This window comes from Lupinus angustifolius, chromosome LG06 (assembly GCF_001865875.1).
Source record: "Lupinus angustifolius cultivar Tanjil chromosome LG06, LupAngTanjil_v1.0, whole genome shotgun sequence".
Taxonomy (NCBI): Eukaryota; Viridiplantae; Streptophyta; class Magnoliopsida; order Fabales; family Fabaceae; genus Lupinus; species Lupinus angustifolius.
This window is the reverse complement of record NC_032014.1, coordinates 30012132-30033077: the sequence shown is the minus strand read 5'-3', so window position 1 is coordinate 30033077 and position 20946 is coordinate 30012132. Positions and strand designations below refer to the sequence as shown.

Sequence of the window (20946 nt, the reverse complement as noted above, 5' to 3'; positions counted from 1 at the left end):
CCAACTCAAGTTCGGCTCGTTTATTTAACGAGCTCAATTTCTAGCTCATTTGGTTCATAAACCAAGTTTATCGAGCTAAATAATGAATCGAGTTTCGAACGAATACCGAGTTTTATCGATTCATTGTCAGCCCTACTTGTAACCCCTCACAATACTCACATTGTTGCTCCAAAATTAAAATGAACAACATCTTGCTTCAAACTATTTAGTGTGGAAATTGATGTCTAAGAGGACAAATTTTTCTCATATGTTTGTGTGAAGAATTTATTTATTCAAGCATCTATAACAAAAGCTCATGAGAGCTTATATTACATAAAACTTAAATTCAATAAGTTAGATGTGTTTGAATGTAAACATTAAAAAGCATTTACACAAATTGTATATGCCGTATTTGGATACACTAATACCCAAACATAGAACTTGTACTAATTCTAAAAAAATTAAAAATCATCCCATGATTAATATTAACTTTTGAATTTCAAATTAGTTGATATCATATAATGTATCACGAACAAAAGTTAGAAATTATCCTTTTGAATTTAAAATTAGTAATTAAACAACACAATTAAAAAATGAATAAATTCACTATGAGCTTGTAATACTAACCATGATTCAAAATGAACTTAATGACTTAGTATCTCATGACATAGCCGAGGTTGCTATACCCATATGATTGTATTTTTATTTATTTATTTTTGGGGCCTTTTGCCCCCTAAAAAATGAAATACATGAATTCATATATAGGTACTTGAGTATCACTTGTTTGAAGCTATTGTTGTGGATATTCATGCTATTTTACAAGATCACTCATTTGTTAAGATGGATAACCCTTTCATGCTTCCTAATATATTAGGAATTAATGTGTAGTTAGGTTTGTTTCTTTTTGTTTTCCCTCTTCACCAAAGTAATAAGCCATTATATTATGTTAAAGAAATATGGATCTTGCTATTGATTTTTTATTCATGTAATGTCTTCATTATAGTTGTTTGTATCGGTGTCCCCTCCTAATGCAATGTTACTTACTAAAAGAACTAATATGTTTGTGCATTTGGTCATTACAAACCATGCATGCAGGTACCCAAATACCACTACAAGAAGAAGGAACAATTATTGAATTACTAATGTGTCTAGGTTTGTTTTTTCAATATTCAAGAATCAAATACACAAATCACAAATGTATCACACTCTAGAGATCAAAACAAGTGTATTAGCAAGGACTACAAGTGTATTTCTTATTTATCATAGACTAAGTAGGTAACTATATTGTTAGAGATCGAAACAACTATTTACTAGCAAATAGGAGAGGATCTAGTCTACTCTTTTAACATATATGAACTTTTGGGTTGCTAATCCCTCAAATACATCTTTGAATAATAAAAATACTCTATATTCCATAAAGATAATAAAAGTTTAAAAATTAACATGACTAAGGGTATATGTTTTTAATGTTTTTTCTAATATATCAACCAATAAATAAAACAATTAGTTTAATGTATATAAAAAAACAATGATTTACAATTTCTATATATTTTTATTAATCATCATAATTAACTTTAATTTTAGATATATAAAAAATTCTAAGAATCTTTTATTTTTTTTCTTTATAGGAAGATGAAGTACAATTAGAAGCTTAGGCCCAATATGCCTTTAAACATGTCTAAATGTAAGAACAAAGAAAATAAAGCATCTTATACTATAAAGAGATAAGTTATATTATCTAGTTACTAGAATCATGACATGTGTTATATTTAATTATTTTTTACAAAAATATTTCTAAGACTAAACAAAGCAATATACATATCATGAGATAAATTATATTTTGATGTAAGGATCAAGTACAAAACTATCAAGGAAGAAAACAAAATGTCTTTAAAATCTGTCTCATTTTACACCCAAACTTTTTTAGAGAGCTTGGTTCATTGTATTAAACAAAAGGCTCATATAAGTCCACAATCCACAATTTGTGGTATTGAAGAACTATGGTTATCTTCAATTGATATTTCAGCCTCATTGTCATTTATACCCTTTGTCAACAATGCCCTTTGAATCTTGAGACCCTTTCCATTCACAAGCATCTCTTTTTCCAAGTGCAAACAATAGTTTTCAAACACACTAGAGCTTACCATAACTCTAAATTCCAATAGAAAGAGTAACTCTAATTCAAGTTTGTTCAATTCACCATTGCTCACTCCTCCTACTCTAGCATATACCTCATTGTTGTAATGTCTACTTGCATTTCAGAAGAAGAAAAACAAATCAACATTAGAGAATCATAATTTATACAACAAAATATTAACATAGTTGAATTGAAATAAGATTTAAGATAAGTAAATCTATAACTAATACCAATTATACCATATTTACTTCATTTATCTTTGTGGTGCAACATCCACAACATGAAATAGTAGCCCTAAAAGTTAATTAGCTGAAAAGAATAGTAGGTTGGTTTGTCCTCTATTTTTATTCCAATGGGTGGTTTTTTCTCATAAATTTCTCAATTCTAAATCAAAATTCACAATTTTGTTATGCCTAATTTAAAATAAAAAGAATTATATAAAAGATTGTCTATTGTTTTGGAATATATACTACCATATTGAAAAAAGTACATCATCAAGTTAAAAAAAAATTGAAGATAGAGGAAGAGTGAACCTATTGAAACTATAGGACAAGATCATTTCGAAATGGTGTTCTAAACCATGTCTCGGATCAATAAAAACATTATCATTTCAATTAAAAAATTAAATATTCATTATTTTTGCTTCAATATCATTAATTTAGGATACTATTTGGGATAATAGATCTTTATCGGAAAGCATGACCTTACTATATTTTCCAAGAGAAAGAAAAAGGGGTTGGGACTCACTCATCATCCAGCATCTTGGAAGCAACCATGACACTAGTAACTAGCAATCTGTGCACATTCAAGGATATAACAAGAGAATGAGGGTATTTATGTGTTAGCCTATCTATATACACATATCCAACAACAAAACAAGATGGGCTACAATTAGTGTACTTATATATCCTTTCCAAATACTTAGGTATGCTTATATTTGGTGCTCTTACACCATGAAATGCATTCAAACTCTTCCCTAGTATCATTGAACCATAACTCAAATCATCCATGAGCTTTTCATTTCGAACTACCAACTTCTCTAGCATGGAAGAAAGAACACATAGTACTCTAGGCAAGTTCAGCTCGGTTCGGCTTGTTTCTGGCGGCAGCTTCAGGCCATGGTTTGAGTATTCACCTAACATTTAGGGCATCTTGAGGGTTTCACTTAAGGGTTATGCTACACTTGCCATATGAATGAATAAGAGGATGTTTAACTATTTGAATGGTGAAGAGATTAAGAGGATGTAGTCCAAGTTTTGTTATCTTGTTTTGGAGGAACCACTCATTGTATGGTTGACGTGTGTGGCTCTATTACTATTGAAATTTTTGAGCTAGGAGTATGATTTAGTGCAGTAAAAATGGGAAATGATATATTACCATATTAATGATTGACATATGTTATAAGGTAATACATTATTTATTAAGAGAATAAAGTATATATTCGTACGGAAGATAAGTTATATCCTCTAACCAATAAAATCATAACATGTGTCATATTTAATTATTTTTTACAAAAATATTTTTAGAAACCAAAAAAATATGACACATGTCATAATTTTATTAACTTGATGAGATAATTTATTTCATGATACGACCGGGAAAGAAGTTAGTAGGAGGAAATAAAAGATAAAAAATTATAGGAGTTGGATGAAGATCCACGGACTACATTCTAACATGTGTTTTGAATTTTGTGTGGGGTTTATTTGAACTACAAAATCTATATTCATATTTCCTCCCAACCAATCATAATTTTACTTTTACTTTTATAAAATTGTGGTTGGTAGTGGAAATAATAATATTAATAACATCATTCTTGAATATGATATGTATGCTCAAACTTTATTCAATGTCTCATATTTGTTGACTGTTATTCACTCTTCAATTATTTTTGACATAAAGGAAAAAAGCTATTTTGACAATGGACACAACTTTTAAAAATTCTTTAAATTTTAGAGCTTTGTATAAAATAAAAAATATAAATAACTTAATTTATTATGAAAAGAATTATTAAATTATAGTTAATGACATATAACACCATTATTTTTGCAAGAATGCTGCAATGGAAAGTATAGCATCCTTTTCTTAGAAAATCTGAAGCCACTAACATTCTTCAATAGGGTCCTACCCCTTTGTAGCTTGTATTGGGAAAAAGCAAAACCAAGCATCAGGCAGATGGCAGCATCAACTTTGCCTTGCTTGGTAATCTAGCCAGAGAAGTCAGTCTGAAGAGTAGCAGTGTAAGACCCTGCTAAATTCTCAGATAAGGTTAAAAGTTCGATTCCGAGTGATATTTGTTGGGAGGGGCAGCCATACAATCCGAAAGGATTGGTTCTTTACTCAAAAGGGTGAGAGAATACCTTAGTAATACAAAAAAAACACCTATATCAACATTAAAAGATTTGACATTTGTCCTTATAATCTTAACTTTGTCATTTTTCCATATAAAAATAGTGTACGTGTACCATATTCAATTTCAATTTTTCCTATCCAATGAAAAATAGTACAAACATAAAACAAGTAACCAACTTGATATTCATTAACTGAGTTGTGGGAGATACAAGAAACTGTCTCTCAATTCTTGTTCTTCTAACAAGAAGAACTTGATTTGAGCTTTGAAAGGAGATTAATAATTATGGAACCACTTATTGCATCACACATAAAAGAAATAAATAAGGAAAGAAAAAACAAAAAAACTTACACTATAGGTTCTCATATGCTTTGAGACACCATGATATAGCATAAATAACCAAACCCAAAAAATAAATCTTAAAACTTGCACCCATCCATCATAAAAAAACACACATCCTTAACTATTTATAAATGCACAATGTTTCCTAATTTCACCTTGTGTCCCAGTCTTAACATTAATTTGACCCATTTTCTCAATAGACTTAGCAAATTCAGCATAGAACTTTTGAATTGACCCTTGAAGAAATTGATTGACTAGAGATTTTGTAGTAGAGTTAGTCAACAATGCAGCATCTGATTCAAATAAACCCCTTCTCTTAACAACCTGGCTATAATAGCCTAAATCAAATGTGTTGCGGCTCCCAGGGTCCATCTCAACTATTGTAGTATTATCATTTATGTTCTTGCACTTTAATGTCTTTAGATTTTTTGCATATTCACTGTCTAGTGATGGGTCTTCATCACCCTTACCAGTAAAATTGTATAGGCGATTTGAGAATGATGTGCAAAGAGAAATACCAATTGTGTGAGCACCTGAAAATAATTTGAATTATTAGTGTTTAGATTTAGAATCACATATATAATATAAGTGATGGGATTGGGCAGATGTAATGGGTTAGGCAAAGGACTATGTATTTATGTTATGTAAACCTAATGTAATAAGGAGAAGAATAGTCAAACACAAATCTTAATTTTCTAATATATAATGGTAGTCTTTCAACGTTTCCGGGGATGGATGTAAGCACAATTAGTGGAACCACTTCCTTCCATATGAAACAATGCATTAAAATAATGGTAATGAAATTGATTGATATGATACCTGAGAGAAGGACCAAGTCATTTAAATCAAGACCCTGATTGGCAAAGAGTGTTTGTAGGGTGGTGAAGTTGCTAGATGGAGCAGGAATGTTGTTTGTTGCTTCTGTCTTGTTAGAAATCACCCCATCCCTTCTACCAGTTGGGACTTTCCAAGAAGGGCCACCCTAAAATTATATCCCATGTTAGAAATGGGATAAAATCGATTAATAATTAACTTTTAATGGTAACTATTCATGTATGATTGTAAGGCTCAAATTTATTATTCTCGCAGTTTTCATGAGATATGTTATCACTTTTTTTATAAGTAAAATTGTATGAATAGAATGTACCATAACACTTTGTCTCGAATAGTGTCTCACTCCCTGTCCCGAAACTGATCATAGTGATGTTTCTTGTTTTTAAAATATATTTTTATTTATATGGTAATATGTTATTGGTGTGAGACAGGGAATGAGACATTGTTGGGGACAGCGAATGAGATATCATTAGGGATAGGTAATTCTTGTCCCAACATACATAATTATCGTAAGAATTTAGGGGATGGGGATCTGTTGTCCCCGAGTCTGACCCAAATCAATCACAATGAAATAAAAATAGATAAAATTATGAATGTTTAATTTTTTTTAACTTGTGTGACATATTATGATTGGTTTGGGACAGACCTCGAAATATGCTTACAAACACCATATCCTTGTCCGAATGTAGGAGCAGAAATTAAGCATTCATAAGGATTAGATGAGATATATATATATATATATATATATATATATATATATAAATGAAGTATAAGCTAAACACTAAGATTTTAAGTTCTCTTATTAGAATTGAATACTACTTACTGTGTGAACAATGGAGTCTCTAGCAGCCAAAGCTATAATATCAGCACAAGACACAACACTAGGGCATTCAGCTTCAACAAGACTCTTTATTCTATCAATGAAGTCAAAGCCTCTAACTGTAAGATTTGGAGGTGCATCCTTTTCAGCTTCGTTACTTGTTGAGTTTAGAAGCACTGATCCATCACAACCCTGAAATGCTTAATATTAATTCCTCACTTCAACATAATACTCATAAGCTAAAATTGATTTAAACCAACAAAGTCCGACATAATGGATAAATAGTTAGGTCTCTTAAATATGCTTACATAAGTTCGAATCCTAATAATGAATAGGATAAGTCTTTTTTTATAAATATTGTAGATACTATATAGGTTCCTTAAATATGGTGACATAAGTTCGAGTCCTAATAAGGAGTAGGATAAGTCTTTTTTTAAAAATATTGTATCTACTTCGATAATCTCTTTATCTCGAAAGAAGAATAAAAAACAAAATCGAAAGCATAGAGATGAAAATCATACCCTGACAAAACAATCATGGAAGTGCATTCTAAGTAAGGCAGCTGCAAGTGATGGAGCATTGTGGATATGGTCATGAACAAAGTTTGTAATAATATTCTCAGCTTTTGGACAGCTTTTAGCATAGAAACCAAGCTCCAATTGAGCATGAGTTGATACAAATAATGCCACAACACAAATAATCAAAACCTTATAGTAACTTTGGCCTCCCATTTCTATAGTTAGTGTTGGCAAAAACCTTAGTAGTATGATTTACTATATATATAGATATAATTGTTAATCAGATTCTTCCTAAAAAGAGGCAATTTCATTTTTCGTAGTTGTGTCTACAACATTGGTCAATGATGATCTATATTTTATAGAGTATAATATGTATGTACCGATAATATAAAAGTTTATGTATGGTCAATGTATCATTTATCATTTATTTACATTACTTTTATTTAAAAAGTTAATAACAATTAAAAATGAATCTTACACTGTCAATATATAGTTTTCTATATTTTATACTCCTTAGATTGAGGTGCAATTCAAGAAAAAAGACAAATAATCAGAGAGAGGATGGTCCATGTAGCTAAGTAACATGTGCTAAAGTAATACTACTACATGCTACTTTATCTACCTTTTGAATTTAATAATTGCAACTTGTCTAATTAAAAAATGGTTAGTTGGCATGCCCTTATTTTTTAGGACAACTAGCTAGATAATTTTTGTAAGTATCAAATAATTGGAATTCTCAAAGTATCAATACACATCAGTGGATACCATACCAAATCTTACTCTTTGATATCATATATGCTAATAAGCTTTATTTTAATTCCAATTTATAAACATAGTCTTAAGTAGGAAGATTAGAATAAAGAGCAGACTTTACCAGCTCATATATTATGGGTCCATTACTTTAACCTTATCACACACATTGAACCAATGAACCACCTATTATTCTTCAGTTTAAATTAATGTTACCTGCTACCACCTATGAAAATATTGTTAAGAAATGGAAGAGTATAGTGGGTAAAAAGGATCATTGTATGATCTAAGTTATTGTGGTTGTGAATGTAAAAACTAAAAACACATTAAATACTTCATGATGATAAAGATATGTAGAAATAAAGAACTTAATTTGTAGTGTCTTTTAGACAAGGATAGAGAGATTCCTATTTTACGTGAGCTTAAATTCTCTCCAATATTAGATTATAAGGTAAATGTAAACTTCATATTTTTTAATATAAAATTTGAATGGTTGAAAATAATTATATGTCATTATCTTGATCGAGTACCAAAGATGATATCGTTATGTTTAACACATACTATTACTTGCATAAACTAGTAATTAATTAAAGTAAAATGTGATATTATAAAAATTGAACAACCAAATTTTTTTTGGTACATTGAAAACTAAAAGAAGATAAAGAGATTAAAACAAATGAGTGAGATCCATATCAAGATATTGTTGACAATCAGGCGAGCCGTCTTAAAAGTTGCTGAAGAGTGCGAACCTATCCTTCCATAAAGTCTACTACTTTATTTGCTTCTCTAACAACAAACTTAACATCAACGATCCAATCTTAAGATGTTCAAGTGCGAACTTTGGTGACTACTCTCAAAATGTAGTTAAGGCGAATTTTAAATCATTCTAAAAGAATTTGAACAGCTTCAAGACAATCACTTTTCAGGATGATATTTTTAAAACCCAATTAAGCTCCATGCAAGCTTCAAACCTTGTTCCATAGCCAAAAACAACATGAGCATCCTCCTCTAATTAAGACACCACTAAGAAGCACATGTTGCCACTCCCAAACTAAACATTAGGTACCAAAATGATTGATAGTGTGTAAAATAAGGGAATACATTGTCTATTTCTTAATTGGGAGACCAAATAATGACCCTACCAATTCAGAATAAATTGATGTTTTACTTACTTTAGGTAATAGGTTTTCTAGTGTAGAAAATTATAAGAAAATCTCCTTTAATTATACTTAGTCATTAAAGTTCAGAACTTGAGATTGCCAAGGTCTCACTCAAGACATGTATAAGTAAAGTTTGCTATTAACATAATCATAATAACTTCACCCCAAAAAAAGTTAAGCGATGAGCCTTATAAGTAAAAGTAAATAAACATCCAGAGTAATATTTTAAATTGTGGTTGTGGTTATTGTGATTGCAGTTGTTGCAATGCAGATTGTGCCATCTGCAGTATGAATTATTTTGTGAGTAAAAAACATATTTTTGGCGTCTATGCAGTCTAATGCGGTTGCATTGCGGGCTGAAACAATCCAATGTGATTGCATTGCGGTCACATTACTATAATTTAGTATCACACTATAATACCATAATATTATTGTTATATCACATGATGCAGTCACAATTTAAAACACCAACTGAGAGTATAGTTACATCATATTATTATAGCTACTATTATGGAGGGAATTATGCCTGCCATGGGTAACATGCATAACTTTCTTTTTTACATAAGTGGGTCAAATTGTGACCATGCATGTCAAATTACAAGTGGAGCTGTACCTCATTATGAGTTGTAATAATCTCTCAAACATTTTATGTACATGCATTTGAAATTGAAGTTACTTTTATGGGAAATTAATCGCTACATGTAGCAAAAGTAAAATGGGGTCACTTTTATTTATGTCCTTTATTCTCTCCTCTATATATATATATATATATATATATATATAGTTATATACTATAAATATTAATATTGCATACAGCAAGTAAATTCAAAGCAGATTCCAAATCCAGGTCTATCTGGAATGCAAGAAAACACTTTAATGTTGAGTGACATATTTTAGTTAGAAAGTTAGAAAAAGCAAAGCCTAGCTAGAAAGTACATAGAAACCCTTAAATCATGCTAGGTTCATTTGAATGAATTGAAAAAGGGAAGACTCGTTATGCTCCTCTAGCCAAGTTTTTCGAACAAGAGATTGGTCGATATTAACTTGAAATTTAGCTTTTCAAACAAGTGGGAATAGTAGATATCAACTTCTAAAATCACTTTGAAAAATACGAAGGTCGATGGTTCGATTCCTGAGAGCAACAATTGTTGAGAGGGACAATTTTGAGCACCGACATGAATTAGTTCCTTATCCAAAAGATAAAAAAATACCTTTAATAGTACTCGGGAAAAAATCACTTGGAAAATGACATCTATTACTATAGCGGTAGATTCACAGTAACCAAATTATAAAATGAAGTAGATGTAATTAAGATTATGGAAAAGGATATCCATGCAAAATAAGTAAAGATCAACCATCTCAGTAAACATTTATAACAAAATTTATATATTGCTTACCAATCAAGAAAACATAAGGATCATTGTTGTTTACTTTTTTTTTAATTAAAATCAACTTTATGGTAAGGTTATTAATTAAATGAAGTTGCAATGGAAGGAATTGTTTTTTTTTTGTGTATTTTGTTCTCTTGGGAGAGCTGAACCTTTTCCATTGATCGATGTTCATATTATAGTAGGGCATAGGTTGTCATTTTAGTATCAACTTTATGCTTTTTTTTTGTACATAGTCATTACTAATAGGAGTTTGACAACTCCAATTCTTAAACTAACCACATTTTAATGTTGCTTAATCTCTTCTATTGACTAAAAAAACGTTGGTTTAGTGGTATAAGACTCTGCTAGATTTCAAGTTGGCTCAAAGGTCAAGAGTTTTATTCTTGAGAGCAATACTTGTTGAGATGGGCAGTCATTAATTCCAAAAGAGGTTAATTTCTTACCCAAAACGTAAGGAAATACGTTTGGTAGTACAAAAAAACCGAAATTGGATCTACACATAAATCTTCACATGCAAACGAATCTTCAGAACAACAACCAGCACTTTGGTAAATTGCACAAACGGTATAAAATTGGAAATCTGACATAAACTTAAGAACAAAATGAGGTGCTATTTTGATTTCTATATTAAGAGGAACATGAAAATGTTATAGAAGATCATTATTATGTCGGCAACCGGGTGAAGTCACTAGTTTACCAATGTCCATATACATGCTCTGCCTTTGCTCCACATATTATATGCAAATGATTTCATAAATACTTAGAAGATAAGAGAGTAAGTACTAAGATAATGTAATAAATTGATATCTGATCTCCATGCAACATTTTGTAATAGTTATGTTATTTTATTTTGTTCGAGTATGGTGGGAGTCGAGTGTCTGATTGAGTAGTAGAGATCTGGAGCCTTAATCGGAATGTTGTTTGGACTCATTGGGGGAAGTACCTTAAAAAGTTCTCCGACGATAAAGTCATTTTGTGGTTGGTTTTCTAGGGAGTGTGAGTAAGTAAGAGAGAAGTTAGAGCAATAACAATGAATGCAAACAATAAATGAGAGAATGAATATTAATTATACTTTCTGTGTGGTCTCATATCTATAGTAGTTTGGAGTGACTGACGTGACGTCCGATCATTAGCTAGTACTTGGTGGGTACAGCGAGAGCATGTCGGGTTGTCCTTAACCACCATGCAGGTCTCGATTTGTTAGGGGCATGTGGAACTTGCAGGTAGCATGACAGATGAAATATCAGTGACGCATTAATGACGAGCCATGTACTCATTAATAGTGACTTAGAGATGTATTAATGGTGAGTCAGAAATGCATTAATGGTGAGTAAGAGACATTAATAACATTTGCAGTGACCTCGGCCCGCCCCTGGTGAATGAATGAGAGATGCTTAATGTGACATTAGCCTGAAAGAGGGTTGAGTTCGAGTTTAAAAATTAGACTCGTTCAAAATTTAGGGTCGGATATGAGACAAACATGACCCGCCTAAACCCCAACCCATTGTACATATTCTTCATATTTGTATGTGTTTCAATTTAATTATGTATAGAGTAATTAGGGATGACAATAAAAACCGAACCCGTTGGTACCCGCCCGAACCGAACCCGAATTTAATGGGGAAAACGCGATGTGATTGGGTTCGGGTTCAGGTTTTACTCGGGTTTAAATTTCGGGTTCGGGTTTGGCATAGCAAAGACCCTAACCCAAACCCGTCTCGAAGTAAGGTAATTCAATTTAAAATTGAAATTTCTATCATTTGCTTTTAATTTTAGTTTTACTTTACATACTATTGGATCTTCAAACATAAAAGAAATGAAATAAAACAAGAGAAAATAGAAATGTTAAAGAAAAATTACACTAAAATTTTATCATATTTTCCTTAATACTTTATCATTTCGGGTTTTTTCCGGTTCGGGTTACCCGAAACCCGACGGGTTCGGGGATGATATTTTTATTTTCAACCCAATTGAGTTTGGGTTCAGGTACGGGTTCGGGTTTGGGTATGTGCAAACCCGACCCCGACCCGCCCCGTTGCCATTCCTAAGAGTAATGATATTTATTTGATCAAAAATATTGTTGACTCTCTAATATTTTAGCATATATACATGATTAGCTATATATATCATTGAGTATAAAATGTATGCACTATCTGTGTTAAGATTTATACACATGTACCCCATCACCCACCATTCATTTGGATTTTTCTTTGAAAATTCAACAACAATTAAATATCAATAGTAGATGATACAATGACAATGTATAAAACTCATATACTGTTAGTTTATACATCTTTTTATCTATATCATTTCATATATCAAATTACATATTCATAATAATTAATAATAGTAAGAAGACTTTATTTTAGAGGGTATACATTATTTTTAGTCGAGTTTACGATCAGGTTTGGGTTTAAAACCTGATCCGGTCGACATTTAGGATCGAATTAGCTTTGATATAAGATAGAGTATGAATTTAGAAAATGGTTCAATCAATAATTAGGGTGGAATAATGAATAAGCTTTATCCAACTCATATTCACCCTAGGCACAAGAGTACTGTTAATATGGTAGTGTTAAATAAACGTGAAAAATATACCTTTGAAATTTCAATATAAAAAGTATAATAATATCTTCAAGAAAAAAAATGATAATATTTTTGCGTTTAAAATTACTTAAATGAAAAAAGAAAATCAATAAAATATGATTTGATTAATTAGGAATTATTCTCCCTCTTGCACTACCATAATTCATAACAAAATAAATATATTTATTAATAATTCATGTATGTATATTATGTAAAACTATATTTTTTTTGGTCTCCGATAAATATTATTGTCCTGAAATTAATTATATTTGCACCATTTACATCTATCCATAAATATGTAAGACTAACTTTTCTAGCAAATATTTTTTCTATCACAAGACCCCGATGCAAGAATTTGTTAAAGGGAAATCAATAGTGGTCGGTTATGCAAAACTATATGATACATTTTAACAAAATAAATATATTTATTAATATATTAATATTAGACCATACTTGCAAAACCATAATTTATAAAATTAATCAAAAAAAGTGCAGTAAATTCTTCATCGTTGGATCCATTTCTCCTTCTGATTTTCTGCACAAGAGTTTGGTCGACGTTGGAAATTTATCCTTCTGATTTTCTCCTTCATCTCTCTCCACGGCGTCATCTTTCGTAAGGTTTCTTCAATTTTTTTCTGTTTAATTTCCCAAATCATTTTCTTTGCATGTTTTGTTCTCTGTAGTTTCAGATTTTTTTATGTGTTTGTGGTTGATTCTGAAATTGGGGTTTTATTCTGAGTTTCTTATGTGAAATCTTAGTTGATTAGAATATTGCATGTGAGGTGTTTGAAAAAAATCCTACAAGATGTACTTAATTGGACTACAATATTCTGTGCCACTATCAAGCTTTTTTATTTGATGATGTTGGTTGATTGATATTCAAATTCAAGTAGCTTTTCTTTTCTTAAGGAGATTTTAACTTCAGCCCTTGAAAATTTATTATTTCTGTTGCTTCATTTGCTTGATTATATATGCTGTTAGAATAAGAAACATGTCTTGAAATTTGAGCCTATCTGTTTTGTTGTGTTTAAATTGTTATATGCAATACTAATGTATCTTCATTTTGTTCCCTGTAAGTTGTTGTAAGTTGTATGCTGTTTATGTTAGTTTATCTTTCTCTTATAATTTCATATCTCTTGTATGAATACGTAATGTTTGATAATCTTAATGAAGCAGGGATGGGAAACAAACAATTTAATCCCACAGAAGTAATTTAATTTGTTATGCGCCTTTTTCTTTAATTATCATACTGTTCTTCTTCTTCTTCAGTCTCTTTCAAAATGTATGGGAGAAAAAGACCATGTTATGATAGCCTATTGCATGTCAATGGGAGTGAAAACATACTGAGAAATAACAATTACATCCATACTGTACAAACACCTAGTGTGATAGTCAAAAACATGCTTAGACTATTCATACCACTCTACTGTACACCAGAAAGAAAGAACAAGCATATAGAAGCAAAACATGCATACAAACCCTTTTGTAATAGAAGTTGCATTGTTTATTGCATCATTGTTTCATCTTATTCTTTTCCATCATGATCCAACTTGCATTTCAATATTTCACTCTTTCACTTCATTCAATCTTCAGCCTTGATAGCTTATGGTACCTTTACACAACACAACTAAATCCCGTGTCTCATTTAATAGTACTGCAAATTAGCTGCACCGAGTTTGATATCTGAATTGCAGTAGGACACATGCTAAAATAATGATGCTTCATTTATTTGAGTTTTTTTCTAATTGATGATTTTGGCCATTGTTGGTTAGTGCATTGTTATATTATGATGCTTAGAGGTGTCCAACATAATGACCCTTTTCAGTGGTTTTTATTCTGTTCTGAAATACATTAGTGCTTAAAGTGTATCTATAGTAGACAATATTATCCTTGATTTCATGCCTATAAAATGCCTTTAATATTACATGATTGGTACTTGGTCCTCAACTAATGCTATGCATCTTTTTTGTTGATCACTATTAATATGATTGGTACTTGGCCTGGAGTTGTCATACACAGAAATAAGAATAGGATCTTGTGAGTTGTGAAATCCCTTGAAGGTTGAATGGAGGTTCAGGGTCAGGAGAGGCTGAACCAAGCGGTGCAGCAGCAACTAAACCTTGAACAAGTAAAGACCCGTGCTCTCAGCCTCTTCAAATCAATCTCTCGTATTCTGGAGGATTTCGATGCATATGGTCGAACCAACACCACCCCCAAATGGCAAGACATTCTGGGCCAATACTCAATGCTCAACCTTGAGCTCTTCAACATCGTTGATGAAATTAAAAAGGTCTCAAAGGCTTTCATTGTCCATCCAAAAAATGTGAATGCGGAGAATGCTACAGTACTCCCGGTTATGTTATCTTCTAAACTACTCCCTGAGATGGAATTGGATGACAACTCCAAGAGAGATCAATTGCTTCAAAATAACATTTCAATTGATAAGTTAAAGGCACGAATTGATATGATAGCAGCAGCGTGTGAAGGCGCTGAGAAGGTGTTGGCAGACACGCGGAAAGCATATTGTTTTGGAACTCGACAGGGCCCCACAACATTTGCACCTACACTGGACAAGGGTCAGGCTGCCAAAATTTATGACCAAGAAAATCTACTACGCGCTGCTGTGAATGTTGGTGATGGATTAAGGATACCTCCGGACCAGAGGCACATTGTTGCTCCTCTCACTTCCCTTCCCATCCATTTACAACAAGCACTTACTGTCCACCACCATGACCCTCCATTCTCATCAAACAACATGTCAGCTCAGAATGCTTTCTTACAGGTTACATGGCATATTTACATGTCTTTTATTTATTTATTTATTAATATACACTCACACAACACAATAACATTGCTCTCATGTATGTAGGCCACCGGATCACAACTTTTGGGAAGATCAGCTGCATCTCCTTCTGCTGCAACCAGTGCCACTTCTTTTGACAATACAGCATCACCAATTCCGTATGCTAATTCACCTAGGTCTTCTACAAATATAATGAATACACCATCCCCTCAGCAACAAACTCAACAACAACAGACACCACCACAGCAACAACAACAACAACTTCAGCAGCAGCAAAGGCAGAAACTGGTGCAATTACCTCAACAGCAGCAGCAGCAACTTCTTGCTCAGCAGAAACAATTCAGGCAATCTGCAATACAAGGAATGGGACAGGTAAAATTTGCACCATATGTATTCTATATGGACTCAAAACATGTGTGAGTAGGCTTAAATCACTAGTTTAGAGTATATTACACATTTGGTTCCTGACTTCATGTAGTTTGATAATCATTTCGTGGACTAGCAACTCATTCTACACTCTAGAGTACGGCATATATTCAAAGGGACATCTATTATTTTGAAAACTAGACCGAACTAGCTTGTTGAACTAGATTAACCAGGTAGTCCTAATGTTTCACAACTGGGCTAGAGGCGCATTTTGATGCTTTATCTAAAACATTTTACTTTATCATACTCATTTCAAATATTCACATGTGAAAGTTCCAAGTCTAAGACTAAGAATTGAACTTGGTTCCGTTATAGTTGTAAGATGGAATGCTTCACCAAATTAAGAATTTTCTGCTTTCTGTCTTTTAAGTTGCTATTTTCATTTCTAAATTTGATGTGTGAGGAGTTTAACCACCGTGAATACATATATGGATAACTAGCTTTCCTTTACTCCTCAGTTGCATGGACAACATCAGATGCAGTTTTCTCAATCACTTGGCCATCAGCAATTCCAGGGTAGGCAGCTGAGTACAGGACATGTTCAGCACAACATTGCTCAAAGCCAACTCAATCAAGGAAATCAAATGACTCGATTGAGCCAGTTTTCTGGCCCTGCTAACAGTGCTTTATTCAGTGCTGCTCAAATAACACCCAATAGTCAGATGGTATGACAGCCGTGTGATTTCTTGTCTCCCTCTGATCCTCACACTACTTGAAATGATATATTTTCTTGATCTTTGATGATGTGCTGTCACCTTATTTCTTTGTGTTGCCTGTACTGTTAATGCACTTTTTTCTTCAACAATCACTTCCATTATGATTCTTGCTTCATAATTTCAGCTTCCAAACATGTCAGACACAATGCCTTCACAGACTCTTCTACCACGGATGCAGGTTTGCCTTTGTTGTTCTTTGCTTATGGTTTATTCCCAATAGGTTTCATTGGTTATAATATTGAACTATTAATTTTGTTGGATTATAATGAAACAAGTGGAGAAGTCAATGTAACCTAAGTTGAATATTTTATAATAGAAATTGATAGTTGCTCTCTCAGGGGTTGTTTTGGTTAGAAAATATATGAAATTTTCATTGTCACATCTCTCATCTTGCATTAGGTCCCTGACACACTTTAAATCAGCCATTTTGTAGACAAGATAATTTCTATTGATTTTTTTTCTTCATTAGCTATATAAAATGTGTAGTTTTCTCTCTCGCCTTGCCTTTTTTGGTTAGCCGTTAATCTTAAGATGATAACATATTCAAACTTGTTTGTTCTGCATTTTTTACTTCCTCAGTTTGGATTATCTGGAAACAACCCTCAGCGAAGTCACGCGTCCCAGATGTTGAGTGATCAAAGTATATACATCATTCCTCAATGTCTTCAATTTTATCTTAATCATTTATTCTATGTGTATGTGTGACTCTATGCGGAATAACCATTGCGGGCGGTTTTCATTGCAGTGTATAACATGGGAGGTGGCAATCCTGGTGGTATGATGCCCATACAGCAGCAGCAGCAACAACAGCAACACGGTTCACAAGGTGGTGCATTTGGTAGCATGGCATCAAATGCTCAGAACCTACAATCTGGTATGGTGACACTTCAGAACACACAACAAAACCATCCCAATTTTTCTCAACAGAGACAGCAAAATCCACAGTGATGAAGTGTGCTGAAAAGAGATGCTTGTCTTTCTTTTAGGGACAATAATCCTGATCCAACTTTATCATTGCTTGCTGAGTTCTGTTATTATCAAATCTAAACATATGAAGGGTACAAAAGAAACCTTGAAGTTTCAATTGAATGTAGTGCCTAAATACTAATCTTTAAGAACACATTGATGTTTTTATTTTTTGAACTTTAGTATATAATTTACTGGTATTCCTAAATGTTGACTTTTGAGGGTTTTTAAAGACATGGATCGATGTATTTTTTTGGTACTATCAAGAGTATCCCTCACATTTTTGGATAAGGAACTAATCTGATGCAATAACAGAACAGTAGCAACAGAAAACAATGTATATTGGTGACGGAAAAGAGTGTAAGAACAGAATATTATGAAATGGCAGAGTATTAAGCAGAATGAATGGTAAACAGATGTATATTTTCTATTGATGAGGGCTGGTTTACACTTGAAAGCAAGGTAAAATATTGATAGACTCAACTATCAATCCATAAAGGTATCACTCTATTTCTCTTTCCTATAACAGAATTCTTAATGCCTTTCTCTCCCCTCTCTTTGTGTTAATATAACATAATCTGCCTTCTTCTTTGCCACCTCAGCTTTCCTCCCACGTTTCCTTACATAGACCCTCCAAATCTTGGGTTTCTTACCAACCTCAAGGCCCACCTCTCCACCTATGTTTCTATCAATTGCGCCTTCTTGAAGTTCAGCCTTGTCCTCAAGGCTAAAATCTGGAAATTGTCCTTGTAGGACAGAATTATCCTCCCAAGTAACATCCTCAACAGATTTGTTCTTCCACTGAATGAGACTTTGAAGAACTGAGACGCCTTCATGGATAATCCACCGTGTCCCAACCACCTTCTCTAGATACACATCATGAATTGGATCAACACCCAGCTCTTTAGGAAGATCACCATGCACTTGATAATCACCAATGGCTTTCTTAAGCAAAGAGACATGGAAAACAGGGTGTATCTTAGAATTTTCTGGTAAATGCAATTTGTATGTGACTTCTCCTCGTTTCGCAATAATCTGAAATGGGCCATAAAACCTTGCGGCTAACTTTTGATTGATCCTTCGCATCACAGATTGTTGACGATGAGGTCTAAGTTTAAGGAAAACCCATTTGCCAATCTCAAACTTCACATCACGACGCTTCTTATCCGCGTACTTGGTCATTTGTTGTTGAGCCCGTAACAAGTGCAGTTTGAGTTGGTTTAACGCTTCATCATGTTCACCTAACTCCACAGCCACGGCTGCCACTTTAGTTTCATTGCTTAAGAACCGCAAGATATTGGGTGGAGGTCGTCCATACACCACTTCAAAAGGAGTTTTACCAATAGAAACATGAAACGTGGTATTATACCAAAATTCTGCCCATGGAATCCAATATGACCAAGTTTTGGGTTGATCGGATGCAAAACAACGAAGGTAGCCTTCCAAACATCTATTAATCACTTCCGTTTGGCCATCAGTTTCTGGGTGATATGCGGAACTCATCTTCAATTGCGTCCCCTGCATTTTGAACAATTCCATCCAGAAATGGCTAACAACTAAAGGATCTATATCACTTATCAACGTCATAGGAATGCCGTGCAACCTCACTATTTCTTTGACAAACAATTCAGCCACGGTCTTTGCGGTATACAGGTGTTTCAACAATAAAAAGTGGTTGTATTTAGAGAGCCTGTCCACAACTACCAAGACTGCATCAAACCCCTTAGATTTCGGAAGACCTGAAGTCTAAAGAAACATCCTCCCATATGGCATTAGGAATCGGAAGAGGTTGAAGTAAGCCGCCAGGAGTTGTAGCCGCATATTTTTGTCGTTGACAGATATCACAAGCTCTCACATAATCACGAATCACTTTTTGCATACCGGGCCAATACAGATTTGCAGCAATCCGTCTATATGTTCGGAGGAAACCCGAGTGGCCTCCCATAGGTGTGGCATGAAACTCTTTCAAAAGTAAAGGAATAGCAAGAGATTTAGGAGATATTACCAAACGCCCTTGGTAGAACAAGGTGCCTTGTTGAACTGTGTACCCTTTTTTTACCGTCAGGTTTACTTTCAACTCCTCTATTATTTGCTGAATTGCTGCATCACCTCTGACTTCCTCCAATAATTTTTCTGCATCAATCCACGTGGGATAAGAAACCATAGTAGTCAATTCTACCTCATCATAACATCTGGGCAGTGCATCGGCAGCTTTATTTTCCTGTCCTGGTTTATATTTGACCTCAAACTGGTATCCCAAGAGCTTCGCCAACCAACACTGCTGATCTGGTGAAGAAACCCGTTGCTGCAGAAAATATTTTAGACTCTTGTGATCCGTATAAACTACAAATGACCTCCCCAATAAGTAGTGTCTCCAATGCTGAATAGCAAGAACCAAGGCCATCGATTCTTTCTCATATACTGACTTAGCCAAGTTCCCAACCGATAGTGCTTTGCTGAAATAAGCAATGGGTCGTTTTTGCTGCATAAGCACATCACCTAGGCCCCTCCCTGCTGCATCGCATTCTACTTCAAAAGGCAATGTAAAATCGGGCAACATTAATACGGGTGAAGTTGTCATTAAAGTCTTCAACTTGTTGAAGGCTTCCAATGCAGAAGGACCCCACATAAAGTTGTTCTTCTTTGTCAACTCAGTTAATGGCTTGGCAATTTTACCATAGTCACGAATGAACTTTCTGTAGTACCCCGTGAGACCCAGAAATCCACGAACTCCCTTGACGGACTTGGGTTCTGGCCAGTCTACCACACACCTCACCTTTTCTGGATCCACAGCCACTCCACTCCCTGATATTATGTGGCCCAAGTAATCAACACTTTTACACCCAAACTTGCATTTAGCTTTGTTGGCCACAAAACAATGTTCCTGCAACACCGCCAACACTTGACTTAAATGGTTTAAATGTTCCTCCTCATTTTTGCTATACACCAAGATGTCGTCAAAGAACACCAAAACGAAACTTCGAAGGAAAGGTCGAAACACTCCATTCATAGTTGCCTGAAAAGTTGTCGGGGCATTCATCAATCCAAACGACATGACTAAGTATTCATAATGCCCATTATGTGTACGAAAAGCTGTCTTTGGCACATCAGCCTCATGAACACGAATCTGATGGTACCCAGATCTCAGGTCAATCTTAGAAAAAATAGTTG

The 20946-nt window shown here is 33.5% G+C and overlaps 3 protein-coding genes across 5 annotated transcripts; 1 reads left to right on the top strand and 2 right to left on the bottom strand.

Moving 5' to 3' along the window:
* LOC109350923 (cyclin-U1-1-like) lies at positions 1845–3422 on the bottom strand. Its single transcript, XM_019592236.1, has 2 exons — positions 2864–3422; positions 1845–2226 (listed from the first exon to the last, which is right to left on the bottom strand). The coding sequence occupies exons 1-2, from the start codon at positions 3256–3258 to the stop codon at positions 1938–1940; spliced, it is 684 nt and encodes a 227-aa protein (XP_019447781.1). The 5' UTR covers positions 3259–3422; the 3' UTR covers positions 1845–1937.
* LOC109350922 (peroxidase 3-like) lies at positions 4721–7304 on the bottom strand. Its single transcript, XM_019592235.1, has 4 exons — positions 6981–7304; positions 6463–6651; positions 5625–5787; positions 4721–5338 (listed from the first exon to the last, which is right to left on the bottom strand). Exons 1-4 carry the CDS (start codon positions 7188–7190, stop codon positions 4923–4925), a joined length of 978 nt encoding a protein of 325 aa, XP_019447780.1. The 5' UTR covers positions 7191–7304; the 3' UTR covers positions 4721–4922.
* Positions 14847–17898, top strand: LOC109350919 (mediator of RNA polymerase II transcription subunit 8). Of its 3 annotated transcripts, none has more exons than XM_019592227.1 (6): positions 14848–15646; positions 15734–16039; positions 16534–16758; positions 16934–16987; positions 17389–17449; positions 17555–17898. In XM_019592227.1, exons 1-6 carry the CDS (start codon positions 14930–14932, stop codon positions 17755–17757), a joined length of 1566 nt encoding a protein of 521 aa, XP_019447772.1. In that variant the 5' UTR covers positions 14848–14929; the 3' UTR covers positions 17758–17898. The 3 variants fall into 3 exon arrangements, with proteins under 3 accessions (XP_019447775.1, XP_019447772.1, XP_019447774.1); XM_019592229.1 differs by having other exon boundaries at positions 14930–15646; positions 16552–16758; positions 17555–17768; XM_019592230.1 differs by lacking the exon at positions 17389–17449 and having other exon boundaries at positions 14847–15646; positions 17555–17725.